The 21,734-nt window shown below is 38.5% G+C and overlaps 1 protein-coding gene across 27 annotated transcripts in view; it reads left to right on the top strand.

The window, feature by feature from the left end:
* The window catches only part of DST (dystonin), a 499,064-nt gene that overhangs the window by 298,978 nt on the left and 178,352 nt on the right, over nucleotides 1-21,734 (top strand). For 25 of the 27 annotated variants that reach the window (XM_055263445.2, XM_063632850.1, XM_055263432.2 and 22 more), the window contains 6 exons: nucleotides 12,621-12,733; nucleotides 12,833-12,939; nucleotides 15,165-15,284; nucleotides 17,729-17,824; nucleotides 17,918-18,045; nucleotides 21,408-21,501. In XM_055263445.2, the coding sequence (XP_055119420.2) occupies nucleotides 12,621-12,733; nucleotides 12,833-12,939; nucleotides 15,165-15,284; nucleotides 17,729-17,824; nucleotides 17,918-18,045; nucleotides 21,408-21,501 (658 nt within the window). Of the gene's footprint in view, nucleotides 1-12,620; nucleotides 12,734-12,832; nucleotides 12,940-15,164; nucleotides 15,285-17,728; nucleotides 17,825-17,917; nucleotides 18,046-20,751; nucleotides 21,290-21,407; nucleotides 21,502-21,734 lie in introns of those variants that run through there. The other 2 variants (XM_055263451.2, XM_055263450.2) reach the window with 2 other exon arrangements.

The raw sequence follows: 21,734 nt of genomic DNA, 5'->3' as shown, positions 1-21,734 counted from the left end.
TCTTTTCATAGGTTTGTTTTAAATATGTTAACCAATTAAGACTCAAAATTTTGGGAATAGGTTGTATGCAGGAGCAAAGCGGTTAAATGTTTTCTAATTAAGCAGCCAGGAACTTTTCACTTGTCTGAGTATGTAGTTGGATAGCAATTATTTTGTCCATTGTTTGCATTTTGAGTGAGAATATAATAGGGTCATCATATTTCATTATATTAAAGTTTAAAGATGCTGTAATTGTGAAAGTTAGATTGTAAAGCTGTGGTCAGAGTCATCTTGTTTAATAGCATGACCTGTAGGCTGGTGATTCAGTCACATGCGTGAATTCAGTCACACCTTAGAAGCTAAACTGGACTGGACTGGTTTAATACCGGGAGGAGGCCCTTTAGGGTTTGAAATGTTCCCATAGGAAGTTGGCTTAGTGTTGACTTAGCCTTCAGGCTGCAGAATCCAGAGGTATGAGGGTGTATGTATGTGTGTGCATACACACGGCCATGGGCTGTAGTTTGGCCACAAACCAGACACACACAGAGCCTGAAAGTTATCAATTAAAAAGCACTTAACAGTACTTCAGCTTGTGTAGAAAAAATCAAATTGCTTATTTACCTTGCCAAATGAACTCAAAATGATTGAACTTTGAGAACAGAAATGGATGACTTCTAACCATTATCACATTTTAAAATTCTTAAAGAGCTAATATACACTGCTTATAATGTAATGCATCTGCATCCAAGTGAGGTGTAAGAGTTAGTGTCTACATCTGGTGACCATTTTTATTGTGTCTATATGGTTTTACATACAGTTTGGGAGATATAATTTGGCATGTAAATATTTGGAAGACATATCTGAATATATTACTTTCTTTTTATGTTCCTGGCCTTCTTGCCTAGATTAATTTACAGAAATTCTCTGTAATATGAAGCCTCCCATGACTGTGTGTTTTGTTTTGTTTTGTTTTGTTTCTTTGTTTTGTTTTGTTCTGTTTTGTTTTGTTTTGAGATGGAGTCTTGCTCTGTCACCCAGGGTGGAGTGCAGTGGCGCGATCTTGGCTCACTGCAACCTCCACCTCCCGGGTTCAAGTGATTCTCCTGCCTCAGCCTCCCGAGTAGTTGGGACTACAGGCATGCACCACCATGCCGGGCTAATTTTTTTGTATTTTTAGTAGAGATGGGGTTTCACCATTTTGGTTGAGCTGTTCTCAAACTCCTGACCTCAAATGATCCACCTGCCTTGGCCTCCCAAAGTGCTGGGAGTACAGGCATGAGCCACCTCGCCCGGCCAAAAAAGATCTTTATAGATGTGATGTAAGGTGTAGCCCACATTCTCCTACTTCCATTTTTGAGGCAGAAAACTGAAAAAGTGACACAGCCACAGTAGGAAGATAGCTCATCTGGTTGTCCTCTTCATGGGAGCCTGGCAGACCTAGTTGCAATTTCTGCAGCAGGCACTTGTTACCACAGTCCTACTTTTTCTTGTATCTGTGATTTTTAAAAAATGCCATATGGTATTTTATTGTATGCATATAACATTTTGTTTAGGGTGCCTTATTGATGGATATTATGTTGTTTTTTGCTTTTAAAACTGTTGTACTGAACTTTGTATGTGTCTTTGTGAGGCGTGTGAATATATCCGTAGGATAAGGTCCTGGAAGTGGAATTGCTGGGACAAAGGGTATTACATTTAAAATTTTGAGACATACTTCTGAATTGTCTGCCAAAAGAGTTGTACTGATGCATACCCCTTCTGCTCTGTTTCCCCTCCATGATGCCTTTGAGAAAGAAACACTTCTTAACTTGTTAATTACCTTTTAGCAGGTCTAAGCCCCAGTCTTTTTTTTTCTATTCTTTCTTTTACTTTGCCCTTTCATTCATAAAATTATTTCTTTTCAGCTTTTAAAGATGTGCCAGTGATGAAATTGAAGGCCTATGTTTCACTCAGTTTGATGTGCAAGCTGTTAGTCTAAGCATGCATGTGTTACGAGTTTAGGGGGAAAAATGACTAAGTAAGTTGACAAATTTCAGTGATGTGATCATTGAAAACGTTAGAGGGTCGGCCGGGCGCGTTGACACACCTGTAATCCCAGCACTTTGGGAGGCCAAGGCGGGCAGATCACCTGAGGTCAGGAGTTCAAGACCATCCTGGCCAACATGGAGAAACGGCGGCACTACTAAAAATACAAAAAGTTAGCCAGGCCTGGTGGCAGGTGCCTGTAATCCCAGCTACTCGGGAGGCTGAGGCAGGGGAGTCGCTTGAACCTTGGAGGCAGGCGGAGGTTGCAGTGAGCTGCACCATTGCACTCCAGCCTGGGCAACAAGAGTGAAACTCAGCCTCAAAAAAAAAAAAAAAAAAAAAAAATGTTAGAGTGGGGCTGTCTTGAGGTAGCGTATGAGAGTGCCTATCACTCTCCTAGAGATTTAGGAAGTATGTAATCAACATGAGTTTCCCCTCCCCCCGCATGCTGCCATTGATCCACTAACAATAGGGCTGTAAAGCTTGAGGGAAGATGGGTTTTGATCAAAACTCTCCTTGCTTGGAAACTTGACAAGTCCTGCCTTTGTCATGTTTCCCTTTAGCATTCTCTTACCTTTCTCTCACATGGAGATTTCTTTTACATTACAGGAGCAGCCCGTATGTGTAACTCTATCTGTTTTTCTTTGATAGGTTCATCTATTTGTTTTAACACTTCTTGTATTTTGACTTGATTATTCACATTCTCATCTTAGCCTGTGATATGAAGTAGTTTGAGATTTAGTTTTCTACCATAATAAAAATAAATTGATTCCCACTACCCCCTTTTTGGGGAGGGTGTATTTATCCTTATTAGTCACTAAAGTTTACTTAAATTTTCCTTTTATTAGTTCACTAAAATATAGGTGCTGGAGGAGTTACTTCTCTATCAACATCAATACCATTCTCTGTATTCATTAAAATTTAGGCTGTTAGGGGATTTATTGTTCTTTGTGAAGTGAGAAAGTCATAATTCATTAGATATCTTTTAATTATTGAATTTGTTAGACTCTAACCTCGAAGTACTAACTAAGCTTGCTGTAAATATACTGTTTCTCATCTTTGCTGTCTACCTTGTTGTTAATGGAGAGTCACTTTGTAGAAAAAAAAAAGAATGTTTGAAAAAACTTAGGCACCTAGTTTTGAGAACAAGGGAAAATTACCTTCTTAGCTTGTTGCTAATCTGTGCCCAAATATGAGCATGAAGGGATGTCTACACTGAGTTATGCAAGCCTTTTTTCTTTTTCTTTTTTTTTTTTGGCGATTGCAAGGTGAAGTGCTTTTTGCACCAATAAGAACAGTAAGGACATGCTAAGTCTGGGCATGATTTAATCGAAACAGTCATCTTCAGGAATTTGTTATGGTAACTTCTCTGCTGTCATCGGAAAAGTGAGGCATATGATCTTTTGAAAAGCAGATGTTAAGTGGCATAGTGTCTTCAGTCACCTCTGTGTGGGTTGTTCTGTAGTATAGAGGGGTGTTCTAAAAATGATCTCTAGGTAAATGGAATGAGGCTCGTTTTTGTTTTTGTTTTGTTTTACACTTCCACACAATCCCTTTTCAATTCCTTGCGAACTGCTGAGTATGTACTATTTCACCAGCAAAGGCTGAGCCTGTATGAGCCCAGCCATGTGCTTTGTCTGTGCATGTTCCCACACAGGAAGCACACCAGAGAAAGAGATACTTCGGGGTAGATTGATTTCATTAGAACTTCATCATCACCAGCCTCAAATGGTTCTGGCCAACAGTCTTTTTCTATCTGTATGATTAACCCTTCTCTTCCTCACAGCACCTCCTCCCACCACCGTTTCTCAGTGTTAACAGGTGATCTAGACTCTTACTCTCAGAGAAAATTGAAGCCAACAAGTAGAAAGTCTTTTTTGCTACCGGAAGACACAAACCTGTCTTCATCTGCATCCATCCTCACCCCCACTGCTGCTGTTCAACAAGACAGGAGTCCTCTCTCCACCTACCCAAAGCCTGTCCCCTCCTGCTGTGCCCTGGATCTTATCTCTGTCATTGCCTTAGAAACCTTTCTTGTATATATTCATCTTTTTCCTTCAATAGATCTTTCTTATTGGATTTTAAGCATGCTGCAGCCTCTTCTGTTAATAAAACAACAATCAACAAAAACACTCTCCCTTAACTGCATGCTTTATTCCAGCTACTACCTTATATCATTCCTTTCCTTCAAGGCCAAAGTCCTCAGAAGAGGTGGCAATATCCTCCATCATTTCTTCACTTCATGCTCATTCTTCATAACACACAAATCTAGTCTCTTACCCCATAATTCAGTAAAATGCTTATTCTTGGGTCATGGGTGACTTCTGTATAGCTAAATCCAGTGGATATTTTTCAGGCCTCATCTTCCTTACATTTTAGTAGTTCACCCTATTGGCCACTCTTTTCTTCTTGAAATACTCTTTCCTTTAGCTTTTATGACACTGTACTGCTGGTTTTTCTCCCATTCTTGTCTGCTCCTGCTCGGTTCCCTCTGTAAACTTGGCCTCTTTCACAAGGCCAGTAAACACTGGAGTTTTTCAAGATTGCGTGTTGGACTTTTTGTTTTCTCTCTGTGTTGTCTCTCATCCATGCTTACAGCCCTAATTACTATAACCATTGTCATATAACTGGGTTCTATAGATTTGACTTTCTAAATATCTCCTGACTTGACCACTTTTTATCCACTGCTGCCACATTCTTCTGCAAGCCACCAAGGCCACTTAACTGGATGCTGTGGGAGTTCTTTGACCATTTAAATTTGTTTCTCTGTCCACCCCCAGATCTCATCATTTAATCTCTTCTAATCCTCCTTAATGCATTTTGATGGCTTTTCATAGCTCTTGGGAAAAAAGTTTACAATCCTTTAAGACGTTGCTGAGAGTCTGCATTGTCTTGGCCCTTTGCCACACATCCAGCCCCATGTCTCACCATGTTCCCCTGGCTGCTGGCTCCCCACTCATGCACTGGTCTCCTTGTAGTCCTGTGCCCTTCAACCACAGACCTATGCATGCCTTTTTTCATCACCTGAGTGCTCTTCCACCAGGTTTTCTCCTGGTTTACTCCTGAGCTCCCTTTGGAGCTCTGAGCTCTCCATATGCACAGTGGCTGTTCTCAGTGCCTTACTTCCTGGCACATGGTAAATGCATATTAAATATTGGGTGAATGAATAAATGAATGAACTTGCTAGCTTTTTGACTGGGAAGAATTATTTCTATGTAGCATACCAAAGCGTCAGGTTGTCTTCTCCAATTACCCTTTTATGGTGTTGTTTTTATGCTGATAGATACGTTTTGGTAACCTGTGCACATTGCCCTTTATACTAAGTTTCACAACTACTTTCACGTAAATCTCTTGAGATCTTGGGTAAATCAGTTGAGTTCTTTGTTGAACCTTATGCTACAACAAGCCCAAAACGTCCCCCCTCCCATACTCATACACATTTCCAGATGCTCTGTACGTGATTTTTGTTCTAACTTCTGTCATTCTTGATACTCATTTTCTGCGAAAGAACTGAGACACAGGTTGCAGGATGTGTGTCCAAAGTCAGAGAGCAAATTAGGACTAAATCACAGGACACCTGACTCACAGCTCTGTGCTTTGTGTGTGTGTTACACCTCAATTTAGGCTTTTCTCTCAAATGTGTAAAAACTGTTTTTTAAAAATTTAAATAATTCCTAGCTACTCGGGAGGCTGGGCTGAGGCAGGAGAATCACTTGAACCCAGGAGGCAGGGGTTGCAGTGAGCCGAGATTGCGCCACTGCACTCCAGCCTGGTGACAGAGTGAGACTCCATCTCAAAAAAAAAGAATTATGGCCAGGCGCAGCGGCTCATGCCTATAATACCAGCAGTTGAGGAGGCCCAGGCGAGTGGATCACTTGAGGTCAGGGGTTCGAGACCAGCCTGGCCAACATGGCAAAACCCCGTCTCTACTAAAAATACAAAAATTAGCTGGGCATGGTGGTGGGTGCCTGTTATCCCAGCTACTTGGGAGGCTGAGGCAGGAGAATCGCTAGAACCCAGGAAGCTGAGGTTGCAATGAGCTGAGATTGCACCACTGCACTCCAGCCTGGGTGACAGAGTGAGGCTCTTGTCTCAAAAAGAAAATAAAAAAAAAAATAAATAAATTGGATTGTGATAAGGTGCATAAAATTTAGCATCTTAATCAGTTTTAAGTTGATAGTTAAGTGGCATTAAGTACATTTACTTTGTTGTTCAACCATCACCGCCATCCATCTCCAGAGCTCTTTTCATCCAGTGTAACTGAAGCTCTGTACCCATGAAACTCTAATTCCCCATTTCTCTCTCCCCCCGCTCGTTGACAACCACCATTCTTCTTTCTGTCTTGTCTTTCCTTTTTAAACTGAGGAACGAAACTGTGGTCCAGTGTTTTTTCATGTGATCAAATATCTCAAGTCACAAAGTTTAGGTGGGTTTTTTATTCTGATTAAAAAAAAAAATATGTGACCAAATGCTATCTTTTCCAGGCTTCATTATTTTACTCCAGAGTTGGGCAGACATAAAATTACATGCCCACCCTCCCTCCTTGCTAACATTTAAATGTGTTCTTTTCTTGTATATTTAATAAAAATAAACACTGAAAAAGAGTTAAAAGGTTCACTGTCTCCTGCTGAGGGCATCAGGCAGTAGCATGTTTCTGCTTGTGGGTGCTTTTGTTTGTGTCGTTATATAATTGCCTGATGACATTGTGGATGTTTTTCCCCAATACAAAATGCTTATAATCTTGAAAGGAAATTAAATAATTATTAGAAACAAGGGTTTTTAACATGGTTTAGTTATCAGGCTTGCCTGATAAGAATCACCTGAGGGAGGGGGGAGAAACTTGTTAAAATGCAAATAACCAGGCCTTTCTATTCTTAATCTGCATTAGGACCCAAGTGTGGGAAACATTGGTATAGGATGCATGGATGAGTTCTGTTTTGGTAATAATCTGGAACTTCAGCATGTTTCTTAGGATTTATTTTTTCTGAGTATGTCAATACACACACATACATATACATACACATTATTGTGTTTCTTTATGGGGGTTACCAATATCATTATCATTTCACCCAGTAGTAGAAGTATAATTTGTTCTATATTTTCTTTATTATGTATTCTCAGCTTCATATTGGGTGTTACTGTTTAGTTAGTTCTCAGTTTATGATACCAGGCTATTGCAGAGAAGAAATCAGGCTGTGTAGTCAGACCGACCTGGGTTGAAACCCTGATTGCCACTTACCAGATTTGTGTTCTTGGTCAAGTTATATAACTTCCTTAGGCTTTGGTGTTTTTCCATCTGTAAATTCCGGATAATAACACAACCTACTGCATAGAATCATTGAGATGATTAAGTGAGATAATGCTTTAAGTCCTTTAATGCATTGCCTGCCACATAGTAGGTATCAGTATTTACTAGTCCTGTTGTTGTTTTGTGATTGTTACTACTTTATAAGGTATCCCAGCTGGCAACATTATCAGAAGCTGAAGCTGAGGGCACATGAGAGCATAAGAAGGGAGGAGAACGTGGAAGCAGCAACGTGTGCTTTTTGAAACTTTTATACTTCACTGCTGTTTGTTGTCCTCACTTTGTGCCCACTTTCCAAATTGCTTTTTAGGAGAGACAAAGCCTTTAGGACACCTCGAAAGGGTGTGTGCTTGTTTAGGATATGGGGAAGCTATAACATTGTACCCTGGCCCATGTGGATTTTGATAAGGATTCCAAAACTTGGCTGGAAGCCATAGATGGTGGTTTTGTCAGTAGAAATTAGTGAAAAGAAAAGGAACAAGGCTAGGATGGAAAATATCTCCAGGAATTTGAAACACGGGTATGTCCCGGTCCCCATAGCTCGTGTTTTTCTTTATTATTTATTTAATCCTCAAAAATTCATGTTTTAAGCATTATGCTAGATATTGAGGATGTAAACATGGACAAAACACAGGCTCTGCCTTCAGGAAGCCCATGGTTCAATATGAGAGATAGGCAGATATATAGTTATGAAAAATGTGGTAAATACAGAAATGAAGATAACAGACGGCATTTGGGAACAGAGGAAAGTACTTCCTGGAGGAAATGATGGTGGAACCGAGTCTGCTGAAAGAATTCGAGTTGGCCAGGTAATGTCATGTATGGGGGTGAGATATGCAGTGGACATTTCTTGAGCAAATAAAAGAGTCAGGAAAAACCTGACATGTTTCTGCTTTTGTCCTGGGAAATGGGCTTTGCTCCTCTCCTTAACCCCAAGACTTATGAAAGGGAAATTTCTCAAACATAGGAAAGCAGATGCAGGGTAGCCAGAACCTTACTGTGTGTATCCACATGAATAATTATTGAGTGCCAGCTGAAAGCCAGCACAACCTAACAGACTCCATGAATTTAAGTCACTTTATTTTTTCATCCTTAAAAAAAATCCCGATTTGGACTGTGGCCGTTGATATTTCCCATATGTGTCTTTTCAGCTATTGTCACATTTTTGGTTCAGGATTTGGTAAAGTTGTGTCTGCACTAAAGCACTCTTCTCTTAGCTGGCATTTTTCTCTTTCTCTTAGTTAACTTTAATTAGTGTTCCCTCTGCCATGTTTCTAAGTACTTCCTTTCCAAGTACTTTGATGTTGTTTCATGCTCCTTGCAGTTGACTGTATGGTGTTTGCCATGATATATTGTGGAAGCCTTCAGTAGTCTGTTGTGCTAATCTTTTTTTTTTTTTTTTTTGAGGTGAAGTCTCGCTCTGTCGCCCAGGCTGGGGTGCAATGGCACGATCTCAGCTCACTGCAACCTCCGCCTCCCGGGTTCCAGTGATTCTCCTGCTCAGCCTCCCGAGTAGCTGGGGTTACAGGCACCCGCCACTATGCCCGGCTAATTTTTGTATTTTTGGTAGAGGCGGGGTTTCACCATGTTGGCCAGGCTGGTCTGGAATTCCTGACCTCAGGTGATCCGCCCGTCTCGGCCTCCAAAAGTGCTGGGATTGCAGGCATGAGCCACTGCGCCCAGCCTGTTGTGCTAATCTTTAGCCATTTATAACACTGTAGGAGTCATGTGTTCCTGCAGAATCCTATCTAATTCTCATGTGAGCTAATGTATTAATAAAGTTTTGGAGTACTGAAATGTTACCTTGGAGGTATCTATGCCAAAAAAATCTCTCATACAATTTTTATGTTCAGCTAGCTTTGGCTACCTGTTAATGTAGGTAGTGACATCCTTATACTATATCCATATATATACACCTATCTATACATAAATGCCAACATACTTGTATAAGTATATATGCATGTGGATATATATATATATATATAGGCTAGCGGAGATTGCTCTTTTAAGATGGGTGTTGTATGAAAGATAAACATTACTTTTATCCAAAATTATTTTGTATTATGACAATAGCATTTTTTATACCTCCCTGCCCTATATTTTTAAACAAATTCAGGGCACCAAGCTTGCATATAAGTGATTTGCAATTTTTAGTCTCACTTGCAATTTCATTTTAAGGCCTTTTCTTGGTTTTATACTAATTTAAAGTTTATGCTATCTTGTATTTTCTTTGTAAGCTACTTTTAATTGCTTATGAAAGAAAATCTGGGATATAAACATGTTTAAAGATTATAATGTGTGATGATTGGGTCATTTTGAAACATTAACATTATCATAGAATAATAAAAAAGTAAGAGAATGGCCTTTTTTTCCCATAAAAAGACTAGCATTTATTACTTTAAGTGGCAAAGGATCACATTATATGATTTTGAAAAGTTTCCATAAAACAGGCAAGTTACAATAGTTAATGTTCAACTATATAAAATATAACATGAGAACATGGTCACTATAATATAGTCTAATGCTCTTTGGTTAGTCAAACCTAAGATGGAAATGACATTTCCTGTTAACATTCCACAAAAAGATGTTACAAAGAAATGAAACCTTTAGAATGAAAGTAAGTATCTTCTATGTGTGAAAAATAAATGAAGTTTTTAAAGGTTGTGTTATCCCAGTGAGACTATGAATAAAGAGGGTGGTGGACAGGACACACACAGCACAGGCATCTTCTGGATGCTTCAGGCAGGTAGAGGAAAGACAGATTTGAAAGTCAAAGGGACCACCACTCTGTTAGGATATGAGCTAAGGGAGGAATAGCATTTTAAATTTTATAGGCTATTACTTTTTCATAGTGGTTTTTTGTGTTTTTTTTGAGATGGAGTTTCGCTCTTGTTGTCCAGGCTGGAGTGCAGTGGCATGATCTCCGCTCACTGCACCCTCCGCCTCCTGGGTTCAAGCGATCCTCCTGCCTCAGCCTCCCCAGTAGCTGGGATTACAGGCGCCTGCCATCATGCCTGGCTAATTTTTGCATTTTTGGTAGAGACAGGGTTTCGCCATGTTGGTCAGGCTGGTGTCAAACTCCAGACCTCAGGTGATCTGCCCTCTTCAGCCTCCCAAATGCTGGGATTACAGGTATGAGCCACCGCACCCAGCTTTGTAGTGGTTTTAAAAGTTTTCCCTTTTCCCATTTTTGTTTAACTAAATTTCTTTATCTGCTCTCTTTTAGTGGAGGAAAACCATTTCAGTTTTTGTTCCGTTAAAGTGTTAAACATCATGATAAAAAGATGACTTACTCAGACTCATTGTATTCTACAGCTGCTTTTGTGTTGAAATGACTGTGTCATTCTGAAGGAAGTTTTATGCTTTATTCTCTTAGTTGAAAAACTTGATTCTTCAATAACTTTATTCATTCCCTCTGGGATTACTCAGTGTTTGCTTTGTTTGCTAATGGCAGGGTTCTCATAATAACATGCCATGTCTTGTTCTGAGATTTGGCAGACTTAGAAAGTCTGTTTTTTATTTCCCCAAAAGGTGCAAATTTTACAGAAACAAAACAATTTTTTAATGAAAGAACTTCAGATATTTGTTTTTGTCTAGACTGCTATACATACCTGTTTAATAATCTTGAGGTTCGCAGATTCTTCAGTATGTTTCTATGTGAATAAAAAATGTTATTTTTAGAGGTCTGTCATTTACTTCCATAGTTGTCAGTGGATTTATTGTTCCTATAATAATTGTAGGGTCACTTTTGAGTGATCATATTGGTGGCATGTTGAAAACATTAAAGGATTTCCTAATAATTTCCTGGAATATGAGCATGTAGGTGATGGTAACCACATTCCCAGGTTGGGAACAGTGCAAAGTGATATGAAAGTAAAAGATTTTCTTGAAAGGTCTGTTTTCTCACCATAAAAAAGAGTACAAATTGCCACTTACCTTTCTAGTATTAATGATATATTTTCAAACAGCTTTTCATATAAGCAGCCTGCCAAGTAGTATACAAAATAATTTGCATTTCATTTCTCCCACACTACCTTGGAGCCCTCCCACTCTTTCTGTGGTTCCCCAAATGATTATTTTGAGCAAACAGGAATGCTTGTGGAGCTTGTAGAGAGCCTTTCTTTGTAAGTTATCAACAGGTTCTTACTCAGTGATTTTTTTGGGTGGTGAGTACCACTCTTTTTGAAGGCTTTCCTGTTTCCACATTGTTCCGGTAGTCTTTCAATGCTTTGTTTTTGAGATCCAAGTTTCCTGACTGGCTTCTAGCCTTGAGTGAAGTCTCCAATGTCCATATTTTGCCACTTTCTCTACAAGAAGCATTTGAGGAATCTTTTCCTCTCTCATGTAGATAGAGCTAGCTTTAAAGTTTCTGCATGGTTTAGGGTGTTACGTAAATCTCACAAATTAGAAAGATATGAAGTCTGGGATGTGTGACTGTGTGTTTGTGTGTGGGGGCACATGCACACATGTGTGCTCGTGAAAACATAAACTATTGCTTATTTTAGACATTCATTTATGATTCAGATTACTAAGGAACCAACCTACTTACCAACTTATCAGTAGATATTTGTCGAGGGTGTAGTATATATCATTCTTTATTACAGCAGAAGGATAAAATACAAAATTTTCTTAATACATAGTACTTGCTATCTTGGAGTTGACGGTTTGGGAGAAACAACATATACATGTACACGAACCAGTGAATTAAGAGGGCAAGGAAGTCTAAGATTATCTTAAGTGCCATATCGTAGGGTGCAGGCTGGAAGTATGAGTTCAGGGAACAGAGACAGAAATAAGGGCTAGGAAGATCAGCCAGGCCCCACAGAGGAGGTGGAGCTTGATCTCTCCTTGGAAGAATGACTAGGATTATAGAAGACAAAGATGATGTGAAAGGGTGTGGTGCAATGGGGAGGCCATGGACACAGCATTGAATTAAGCTACAAGCTTTTTGTCTTTGAGGAAAAACACTGACAGGATGCTGGTTGGATTGGAAAGGTGCTGTTGGAGTAGCGTAGCTTGAATCAGTTGAATAGGACAAATACTCATGTATATTCTGACTATGATATATTTGTAGACTTTGTTGAAATTTATATATGTTCAAATTGTTATATTTTCATTGTTACATTTGCTTTCGATACAGAAGTTTCTGAGATAAGTGAACAATGTTTAATGTTTGATGAAAGTCTCTGCATTTTAACGCAGGCTTGGTGTTAATATTAGCAGATGTTGTTATGTAAATGGAAACCTATATAAATGTAATGTTGAATTGGCACGTGAGAAAACCTAATTAACACAGTGAATTTTTTCCTAGGCCGGACCTGATAGATATGAATACTGTTGCTGTTCAAAGCAACCTTGCAAATTTAGAGCATGCTTTTTACGTAGCAGAAAAAATTGGTGTTATAAGACTTCTGGACCCTGAAGGTGAGTTGTTTTCTTGATTACATGTGGACTGGCATGAAAGTCTGATCAAAAGTAATTTATCAACATTGTGAAATAATTAATTTATGTTGCTGTTTTTAGATGTCGATGTCTCCTCACCTGATGAAAAATCAGTAATAACTTATGTGTCATCTCTCTATGATGCATTTCCTAAAGTCCCTGAAGGTGGGGAAGGCATTGGTGCAAATGTGAGTGTTGATTTTTCCACACCAGAAGCTGTTGATTCAGTAATGACCAATTGACTGCATTTATTGATAATGGTTTTTGCAGTTTTTGAATGTTGAATATATTTTAAAGAATTTGAGTTAATATGCTGTTTGATGAATTGATATTCTATGTATTTCATGACATTATTCTACTATTAAATTTGAAGTATAACTCATTAAAACTTTTGTGTCATAAATAAAAGAGGCTATTTATAGTTACTGATCATCTTATAAATAAAAGGTTTAACTTTCTGAAATTTAGAGTTTTCCATTTTTAGCTGGGTGCTGTTTTACATTGCTGTATTTGCTATTCTTTTGTATGTATAGAATATCTCACTTTTGAAAACAATTTCAAATTCGTTACCTCATACGATTCTATGAAATAAGTTGGCTAGGTAACATTTTTGTGATTTAAAGGACTCCAGAGGAAAATTATTGGATTTGGCCAAATTAGCAGAGCCAGTTAGTAAGCAGGGAAAAGTCTCTGACACATAGCTTTGGGCTCTTCATTAGTCTACTATTTCTTAAAGATTTGTGTAACTCACTTCAGTGATGCTTTTTTTTTTTTCCTCCGGTGGTTATGCTAACAAGTGCTTATGCATTTCTGGAAGAGAACAGGAAGCCCTGTATGTGTCACATATTTGGGGATGATCCTCTTCACTTGGATTTCTGCCTTCCTCTTTGCAGATACCTTTTTCCCCCTACATTACTTTGAAGATTTAGGAGCTCATCTTGGATTAGCTCCCTTGCATTGGGAGCTCCCGTTTCTGATTGCTTCTGTCAGTTCTCTGTGCTGTTTCTAGACCTGTTTCCATATTCTTCCTCAGGTTCTTCTTTCCAAAGGCTTCATGTTCTTTGGGTCCCTGAGTAGCCTGTTCCCATGCTCACCCCGGTGATTCAATGTTGAGCGTTGCTTCAGAATGTTTCTTTTGGCCATCTCTTGCTGCTGCTTCTCACCACCTCCATGCTGATCCTGCTGCCTATTACTGCAGAACTAGGCTGATAGCTTTCTTACAGCTTTCTGTCTCCATTTTGTTCTTCTTCCCACTGCCTCTACACACTGTTGCCAAATTAATCTGTCTAAAACCTGATGTCTTTAGCTTGAAAATTTTCAGTGTCTACATATTCCTTGCAAAGTTAAATGCAATCTAGATATTCTGACATTTAAAACTGCAAGTATTTATTCTGTTTACCTACATGTTTTAGCTATGATTTCCCAATTTAACTGTTTACTGGTAGCCAGGGCATTTCCATGTCAATGCCCTGACTCACTTGGGACTCCCATTTTATCCACTCTTTCAGCGCCCCCACTCACCTCCCCCCGCCAATAATTACTTACTGGTCATTGCACAACATCTCAGATACTGCCTTTCCCAAGAAGCCTTTAGAAACTATTTTAAGGCACAGATATGCTTGCCTGATTCTTACCTCAACTAGCATGTACTACCCATTTCAGTTATTTCAACATTTCAACACTTAATTAAATACTGCTCTTCATTTTGCCTGTTTATATTATGTATCTCTCTTGCCTCTGCATTTAGACAGTAACTCCTTGACAATAGGTATTATATCTTAAAGTATTTTTTTATTATAACACTCAACACAACCTTTGAACATAAAAATAAGCATTCATCAAATACTTAAACAGAGCAGTTGGCAGCCTTCCAGTTTCCTCCATTTTTAAAGAGTTTGCCTACTGAGTACTTGGATAATCCTACCGTATACATTTCCTGTAGTTTACGTACATATCTGGTTTCCTACATATTGGGTAAGTCTCTTGAGTTTCAGATACATAGTAGATTTAGATCTAAAATAGTTGGCAAAGATGGCAACTAACTTGGCTTATGCAAGTTGTTACTGCCCCATCTTGAGCCCTGGTAAACACCCCAAATTGACTTTGGATTTTTTCTGCTGTGCTTAGATTGAGCCTCAAAAGCCTTCTAAATACAATACCCCAGGCAGCCACTTTCTTTGGATCAGAATTGGCACTCAAAAGGCTAGTGTTAGTGGCCAAATGTTGATAGCAAATTTTAAAGGTGTTTATGTGACAGGGATTGGGGCTGGGTGAAAGTAAGAAAACATTTAGCTGGTTCTGTCTGTCAGGCTTCAAATACGTACATTTACAGAATGACTTCTGACTAAATTGTCTTAGATATGAATGTTATTATCTACAGATGTGAACCTTTTCTATCATTTGATTGTTCTAGGATGTTGAAGTCAAATGGATTGAATACCAGAATATGGTGAACTACCTCATCCAATGGATTAGACACCATGTGACCACAATGTCTGAGAGAACATTTCCTAATAATCCTGTAGAACTGAAGGTCAGTATCACTGTAGAAATTACATAGGATTGATTCAATTGTAAACCCTTAAGTAATGCTATAATAATTCTGTAATTTTAGAAGTTCAACAAAAGTTGCCCTTGGAAAGCCATTAATAAGTAGGCAAAATTTTTATTACTCATTTCTCTTATTATATAGAGAAAATGGAGGTAATACATTAACAATTAAAAGAGATTAGCTGTAGTCACTCAGCTTTGGTTGAGAGGTTAAAGGTTTAATTTGAGAAAGTCTCTGAAACTGACACTGTCAAATTGATTTTAGTACATGGGAAATGCTTGGAGCCCCCAATATGGCTTGAGGTAGAAGGGCCTCTGGGAAGTACATACAAGTGTGGCACTGGATTGGTGGTGTGCCTGTGGTTGAGCCCTGTTAAAAACTGCGTCTTTTGTGCAGGAAGCATCTTTTGTGCAGGAAGAGGTACATACTGTATTTCACCATGAATTTGAAAATACATGTCTGACTTCCAGTATAAGTGAATTCATGATTTAGTAAAACATTTGCTAATACTGAAAAACTTAGGGCAAGCTTTTGAGGCAAAGACATTGCAGATATAAAAGCCATTATAGGCCGGGTGCGGTGGGTCACACCTGTAATCCCAGCACTTTGGGAGGCCAAGGTGGGTGGATCACCTGAGGTCAGGAGTTTGAGACCAGCCTGGCTAACATGGTAAAATCCCATCTCTATTAAAAATACAAAAATCAGCCTGGCGTGGTGGCACACAGTTGTAATCCCAGTTACTCAGGAGGCTGAGGCAGGAGAATCGCTTGAACCTGGGAGGTGGAGGTTGCAGTAAGCCAAGATTGCATCACTGGGAGGTGGAGGTTGCGGTAAGCCAAGATCACATCACTGCACTCCATCCTGGGCGAGAGAGCAAGACTCCATCTCAAGAAAAAAAAAAAAAAAAAAACCGTTATAAAAAGCCATTATAAATATAAACTTATTATAAACTTATTAAAAAGTACGTTGTCTCATTTGTATATTTGGTTTTATAATAGTAAAGTGGTCTACTTTATTTCTAGAAGCTGATAATGCGAATATTGCCTATAAAGCCTTAATTCTTTGGTATGTAAGCTTTATTTTCGTGATCAAACTGGGATAGAAAAACTGTAATAACCCAGGGTGAGCTCCATTAGAGTTATTCATTGTGCCCCTGCATCCGTACAAAACATCTGTGGAACAGCTTTCATTCTCATTGCCATGGGGAGTTTGTCCTTGGCACGAAATTACTTGGCATCTGATGATATGATACTTTTTAAGTGTTCTCAAGCTGTTTGTGTGATGTTTCCCTACATGGACGTGTAATTTTCCAGGGCAGGAAAACTTTTCCCTACAATGACCATGTGGTGCCATGAACAGTGTTTAGCACACAGGAATATTCGGTGCTTAATGACCAACAGACGTCCTGAAACGTTGCATTCTGATTTCAAAACAATTTTCAGATTTCATGTTCAAATACACTTATTTCCAAATGGATTTCTGTCATCCAGACCCTTGGATGAATTGTACTGGCTTCTGATTAGTGTAGATTCTTAGTTATAGAAGAAGTGATCAGAGTACTTGCTGATGACTAGAACAAGACATAGATTAGGAAAGAAAATACATCATGCGGAAATGCCAGATAATTGCATTAGCAGAACTTTGAATGGAATCCTTCAGAAATGTGTCATCCTAAAGATTTACAGGGTCTTGTTTTATAACTGCATGAATTAGAATGAAGTAATTAGTACATACTTATTAAATATGGAGATACATTATCTACATAATTTTTATGAAGGTCCCTTTTAATAAATACACTGTATTTAAGAGGTTCCCAAATTAATATATACAAACTAGATAGTAATTTAATTACACAGTTGAAACTTCTGTAATAATAGCCCCATCAACTAATAGCATCTACCTTCATTTATTTAAAAAATCTTTTTAAATTGGCCAATAGGACATTGAAACCAAATTTTAGCCCTTTCTGCTAAGAAGTTTTTTTTTTGAAGGATAGAGCCATGCAGTAGAAGAGAGTTTTTTTTACTCCTTTCTTTATGGGAATTGCTTCAAATTGTTTTTCCAAAGACTGAAAGCTAAAGTGCAGCATTTGGGAAGTGCATCTTTTAAAGGGTGTGTTTTCTTGTTTGGAGGATGAGAGATTTTTAGTAGAGCACTAGTAAACACTGCATGGTTTATTATTATCCAGATCCCCCTGTGGCGCTAAATCATGGCTCACATCAATAATTACACCCTCATCAAATTTTAGATAACCCACGTCACCAACTGGCTGGAAATTGGTATTGTCTTTGAGTGTCAGTTTAACAAAGGAATTCCACTGACTGTATATGATACAGTACATAACACTTGAAGTGTGGTGGCTTAGTGAGATAATGAAAACAGATCTTTTAAGTTTGGTCCTTAATTTCTTGTCCTTTTTATTTTAGGCACTTTATAATCAGTATTTACAGTTTAAAGAAACAGAAATTCCACCAAAGGAGACAGAAAAATCAAAAATTAAACGTCTATATAAATTATTAGAGGTAAGCTCAAATTTGCTTTGTATTGTCAAGCATAATCTTTGTTTTGTTTTGTTTTCATTTTTGCTTCACATTAAAGTTTTTTGTTTTCTCAAGATTTGGATAGAATTTGGACGCATCAAGCTCCTTCAAGGTTATCATCCAAATGACATAGAAAAAGAGTGGGGGAAACTCATTATTGCCATGCTTGAGAGAGAGAAGGCCCTTCGTCCAGAAGTAGAAAGGTAGGCCAGAGGTGTTTTCTGCCATGAATATCAAGTGGGGAGGGGGCCTCTGTGTTCTTGTGAAAGAACTTAAGTTAAACCTCTGTTTACTTGGCCTTGGATAAGTCACTTCATCCATTTGATCCTCCATTTTCTTATCTAGAAACTCTTCTAAGATACTTTAAGGAGTCGATCAGTAAAGTAATAATGTATATAAATGACCGGCTAGGCTGGATTGGTATGTGAAGTCTCATCTAATAAGGCTTTACAGTTTTAAAACCAGTCAAAATTACTTGTAATTTCTCATATTGACCTTAAGTCACCAGGGCCTGGATCTAAAAGCTTATAGGTCAACAACTGATTTTATTTCTTACTACGTTTTTTTGCTATAGTTCTCTTTCCAAGGGGCAGTGGAAACCAAAACCTAGCTTGCCTTCATTTAAAGGGTGTTGGATGGCGTCTAGAACACACTCAGTAAATGTTAGTTCAGGTTCCCTTTCTGCCACACTTCTACAAGTGCATTTACTCCATGAAATCATCACTGGCTCTTTGTCATTTTGTCTCTCACTACACCCAGTTGTCCAGGAAGGTACCATTTAGTCTTCAGGAAAAGTTTGTTGGATGAATTTGTCTCCGTTATAGTCTTCACCTGGTACCTGGGAGTTGTGATCTGTGTTCCTCATTAGCCATGAGGTCTATAGGACCTCGACCTGGCAGGGTGTATTAATCCATTCTCACACTGCTAATAAAGACATATCTGAGACTGGGTAATTTATAAAGGAAAGAGGTTTAATTGACTCACAGTCACATATGGCTGGAGAGGTCTCACAATCATGGTGGAAGGCAAATGAGGAGCAAAGTCACATCTTACATGTCAGCAGGGAAGAGCTTGTGCAGGGGAACTCCTATTTATAAAACCATCAGCTCTCTTGAGACTTACTCACTACCATGAGAACAGTATGGGGGACATCGCCCCCATGATTCAATTATCTCCACCTGACCCCACCCTTGACACATGAGGATTATTACAATTCAAGATGAGATTTGGGTGGGGACACAGGCAAACCATATTACAGGGTAAGGCCTGTGTGGTCAGACACACCTCTCCAGCCCCCTTGCTCTCTGCACAGCAGCCACACTGGCTGCCTTACACCTAAACATTCTCAGATCTCAGCTCCAACGTTATTTTCTCGAGAAACTTCCCATGGTTTCCTAGGCTAGTTCAGATATCTTGCTTAGAACTCTCATGTTTACATGTATTGCTCCTTCATAGTGCTTATCTTGGTTGTATTTTTATATTTATTTCTGTGATTGCTTAAGTCTTGCCTATTCCACAGATATGAGCTCCAAGAATGTGGAGAGAAACCCTTGTTTTTTTTTCCGTCCCTTGCGTTGCCAATGCTTTACACAGCGCCTGACACACATTAGAGGTGTTCAGTATTGTCATGTTCCCTGTGCCTTACACATTGACTTCAAGATTCAACATTGTGAAATAATGCATAAAATAAATATATGAGAGCATGTCTAACCTGTCAGTCCTTTATTAAGTTACTGATTACATTTATGTTAAAGTGTAATAATATGTGTACATAACTGGATTATTAAAACCAAAACAAGCCAGAAATATACAGGATGTAGCTTTTATGGAAAAGGTAATTCTGAGTGATTGAAATGAGATACTATGTTAATCATTTGAAATAGTGGAAAAGTATTCCAGAGGATAGAGAGTAGATTTTTAGTCATCAGAACAGTAGCTGAATTTTAAGATAGGTTCATAAAAGAAAGCAGAGAGTGGTTGAGAGTTCAGGGCCTAGAAGCCACTCAATTTTAAATTAGATTATTAGCTCAGCCTGCAAAGTTGTATGATCTTAGACAAGTTCTTTAACTGTCTAAGCCTCAGTTTCCTCATTTGTAAACAGGTTGTAATAGTGCCTACTACATTGGGTGGTTATGAGTATGAGATGAATTATGTATCTAAAATGATTAATTTCTTGCACATAATAATTACTTAATAAATGCCAGGCGCCACTGTTATTGTTTTGAGCTATTCTGTTCACTCACTATATTTGATGTGGCACTCTCACACTTGATCTTAGCCAAAAGGCCAAGAAGCAATTGGTGTGGCACTCTCAAATTTCCCCTTTCTTGACCCCTGAAAAGAAAAATATCTATTCTTAGAGTGGAGAAGTAACAGTATTATTGGAGGTAGGAAAGTATTTAGGAGGCTGGTTGGATAAATGCCTTCATGTTTCTTCATGCGAATTTTTTGGCATTGTCTATGTATTGCGAATAATAGCTATGTGGCATAGAAGTGTATGAAAAACAAATGGGAAAGAGCCAGTGTTCTTATGCCATGTAATATCCTATAGAATGGAAAAACATACACAGACAAATTAAATTTGTAAGCATTGCATTAGTATTCTACTTGGCACTTTATTATAGGTTTAGAAGTAACATTACTGGGAGCGTGTCATATAAAGAAAGGTAAATGGATACTTTTTCCATTAATTTAACCTAATAAATGACATGGTGGTTAAAATGGAAGTGTACTTTGCTTCTCATCAAATTCATTTGTTTATAGGTACTTCATAATTTCTAGCTGTTTGCCTTCCTTACATTATTCAGCACAGACCTGGTGTTTTGCAGAAGTCAGACTATGATTGGATATTTGTGTTCTTTTAGCTAATGATTGGTATTGCCAGAATAATCTTTACTAGTTGTCCTGGACATCTGTGAGGCATCTGAGTTGTTTTTTAGGTGGTTGCAGTTGGATGACTCTTAGTGAAAATATTTGGCATATCCTTTCCAGTGACGCCCAATCTGCCTGCTTTGTTCATACTTGTAGGGTTTTAATACAAGCTATGAAAGGCAAACCTCAGCTAGCAAACGAATGGCCTTAGGCTAGATTCTTTTGAATAGTTATCAGCATATTATTTGCTGTGCGTTGCATATGCATGTTAAAGCATATTAAAGGAGCCACTAAAAGCTGTAATATTCAGCTGCCACTTTTCACCGTTAGAAGTAGAGCTTTTTCCAGACCTCCTACCTTTTAGTCTACTTTGAAAGGTCAAAGAAAGAACATCGTTTCAGGAATAAAAATGCACAGTAGTAGTTATAGTTACCGTAGCAGCGATTCTGTGTTTAGTAACACTACCAGCACTCGAACCAGTCTTGATTCAAATGAAAATCTTCTCTCGGTTCATTGTGGTCCAACACTGATCAACTCTTGCATTAGCTTCGGCAGTGAATCCTTTGATGGACACAGGTATTGAATCATTGGTGTGGGATTGTGTTTTACTTTTTGATGGGCAGCACTTTTCAGGAATGGTGAGCTCTTTGACTTCAAAGGGAGAAGCTTTATTTTATTTTGTCTCATCTTTTAGGTTAGAAATGTTGCAACAGATTGCCAACCGAGTTCAGAGGGACAGTGTCATCTGTGAAGACAAACTAATTCTTGCTCGGAATGCTCTTCAGTCTGTAAGTTAATTTTAGGAGCCATTGGGGTTGTGGTAGAGGAGTCACTGTGCGTTTGGATGAACTAAAGCTTTTGCGTAATGTTTGGTTGATTCTTAGTAATACTCTCCACTGAAACTTAAAGTTTGTTAAAGATTATGATTGGTGTTTGCTCTCTGAGAGACAAGAAGAGGGAAAACATATTTTTGAACCAACAAGGAAAACTAAAGAAAGCCCAAGTAGGCTTCTGTTCCAAT

This window comes from Symphalangus syndactylus, chromosome 23 (genome assembly GCF_028878055.3).
Source record: "Symphalangus syndactylus isolate Jambi chromosome 23, NHGRI_mSymSyn1-v2.1_pri, whole genome shotgun sequence".
NCBI classification, from domain to species: Eukaryota; Metazoa; Chordata; class Mammalia; order Primates; family Hylobatidae; genus Symphalangus; species Symphalangus syndactylus.
Note: the sequence above shows the minus strand (reverse complement) of the source record. Positions and strands in the feature narration are given on the sequence as shown.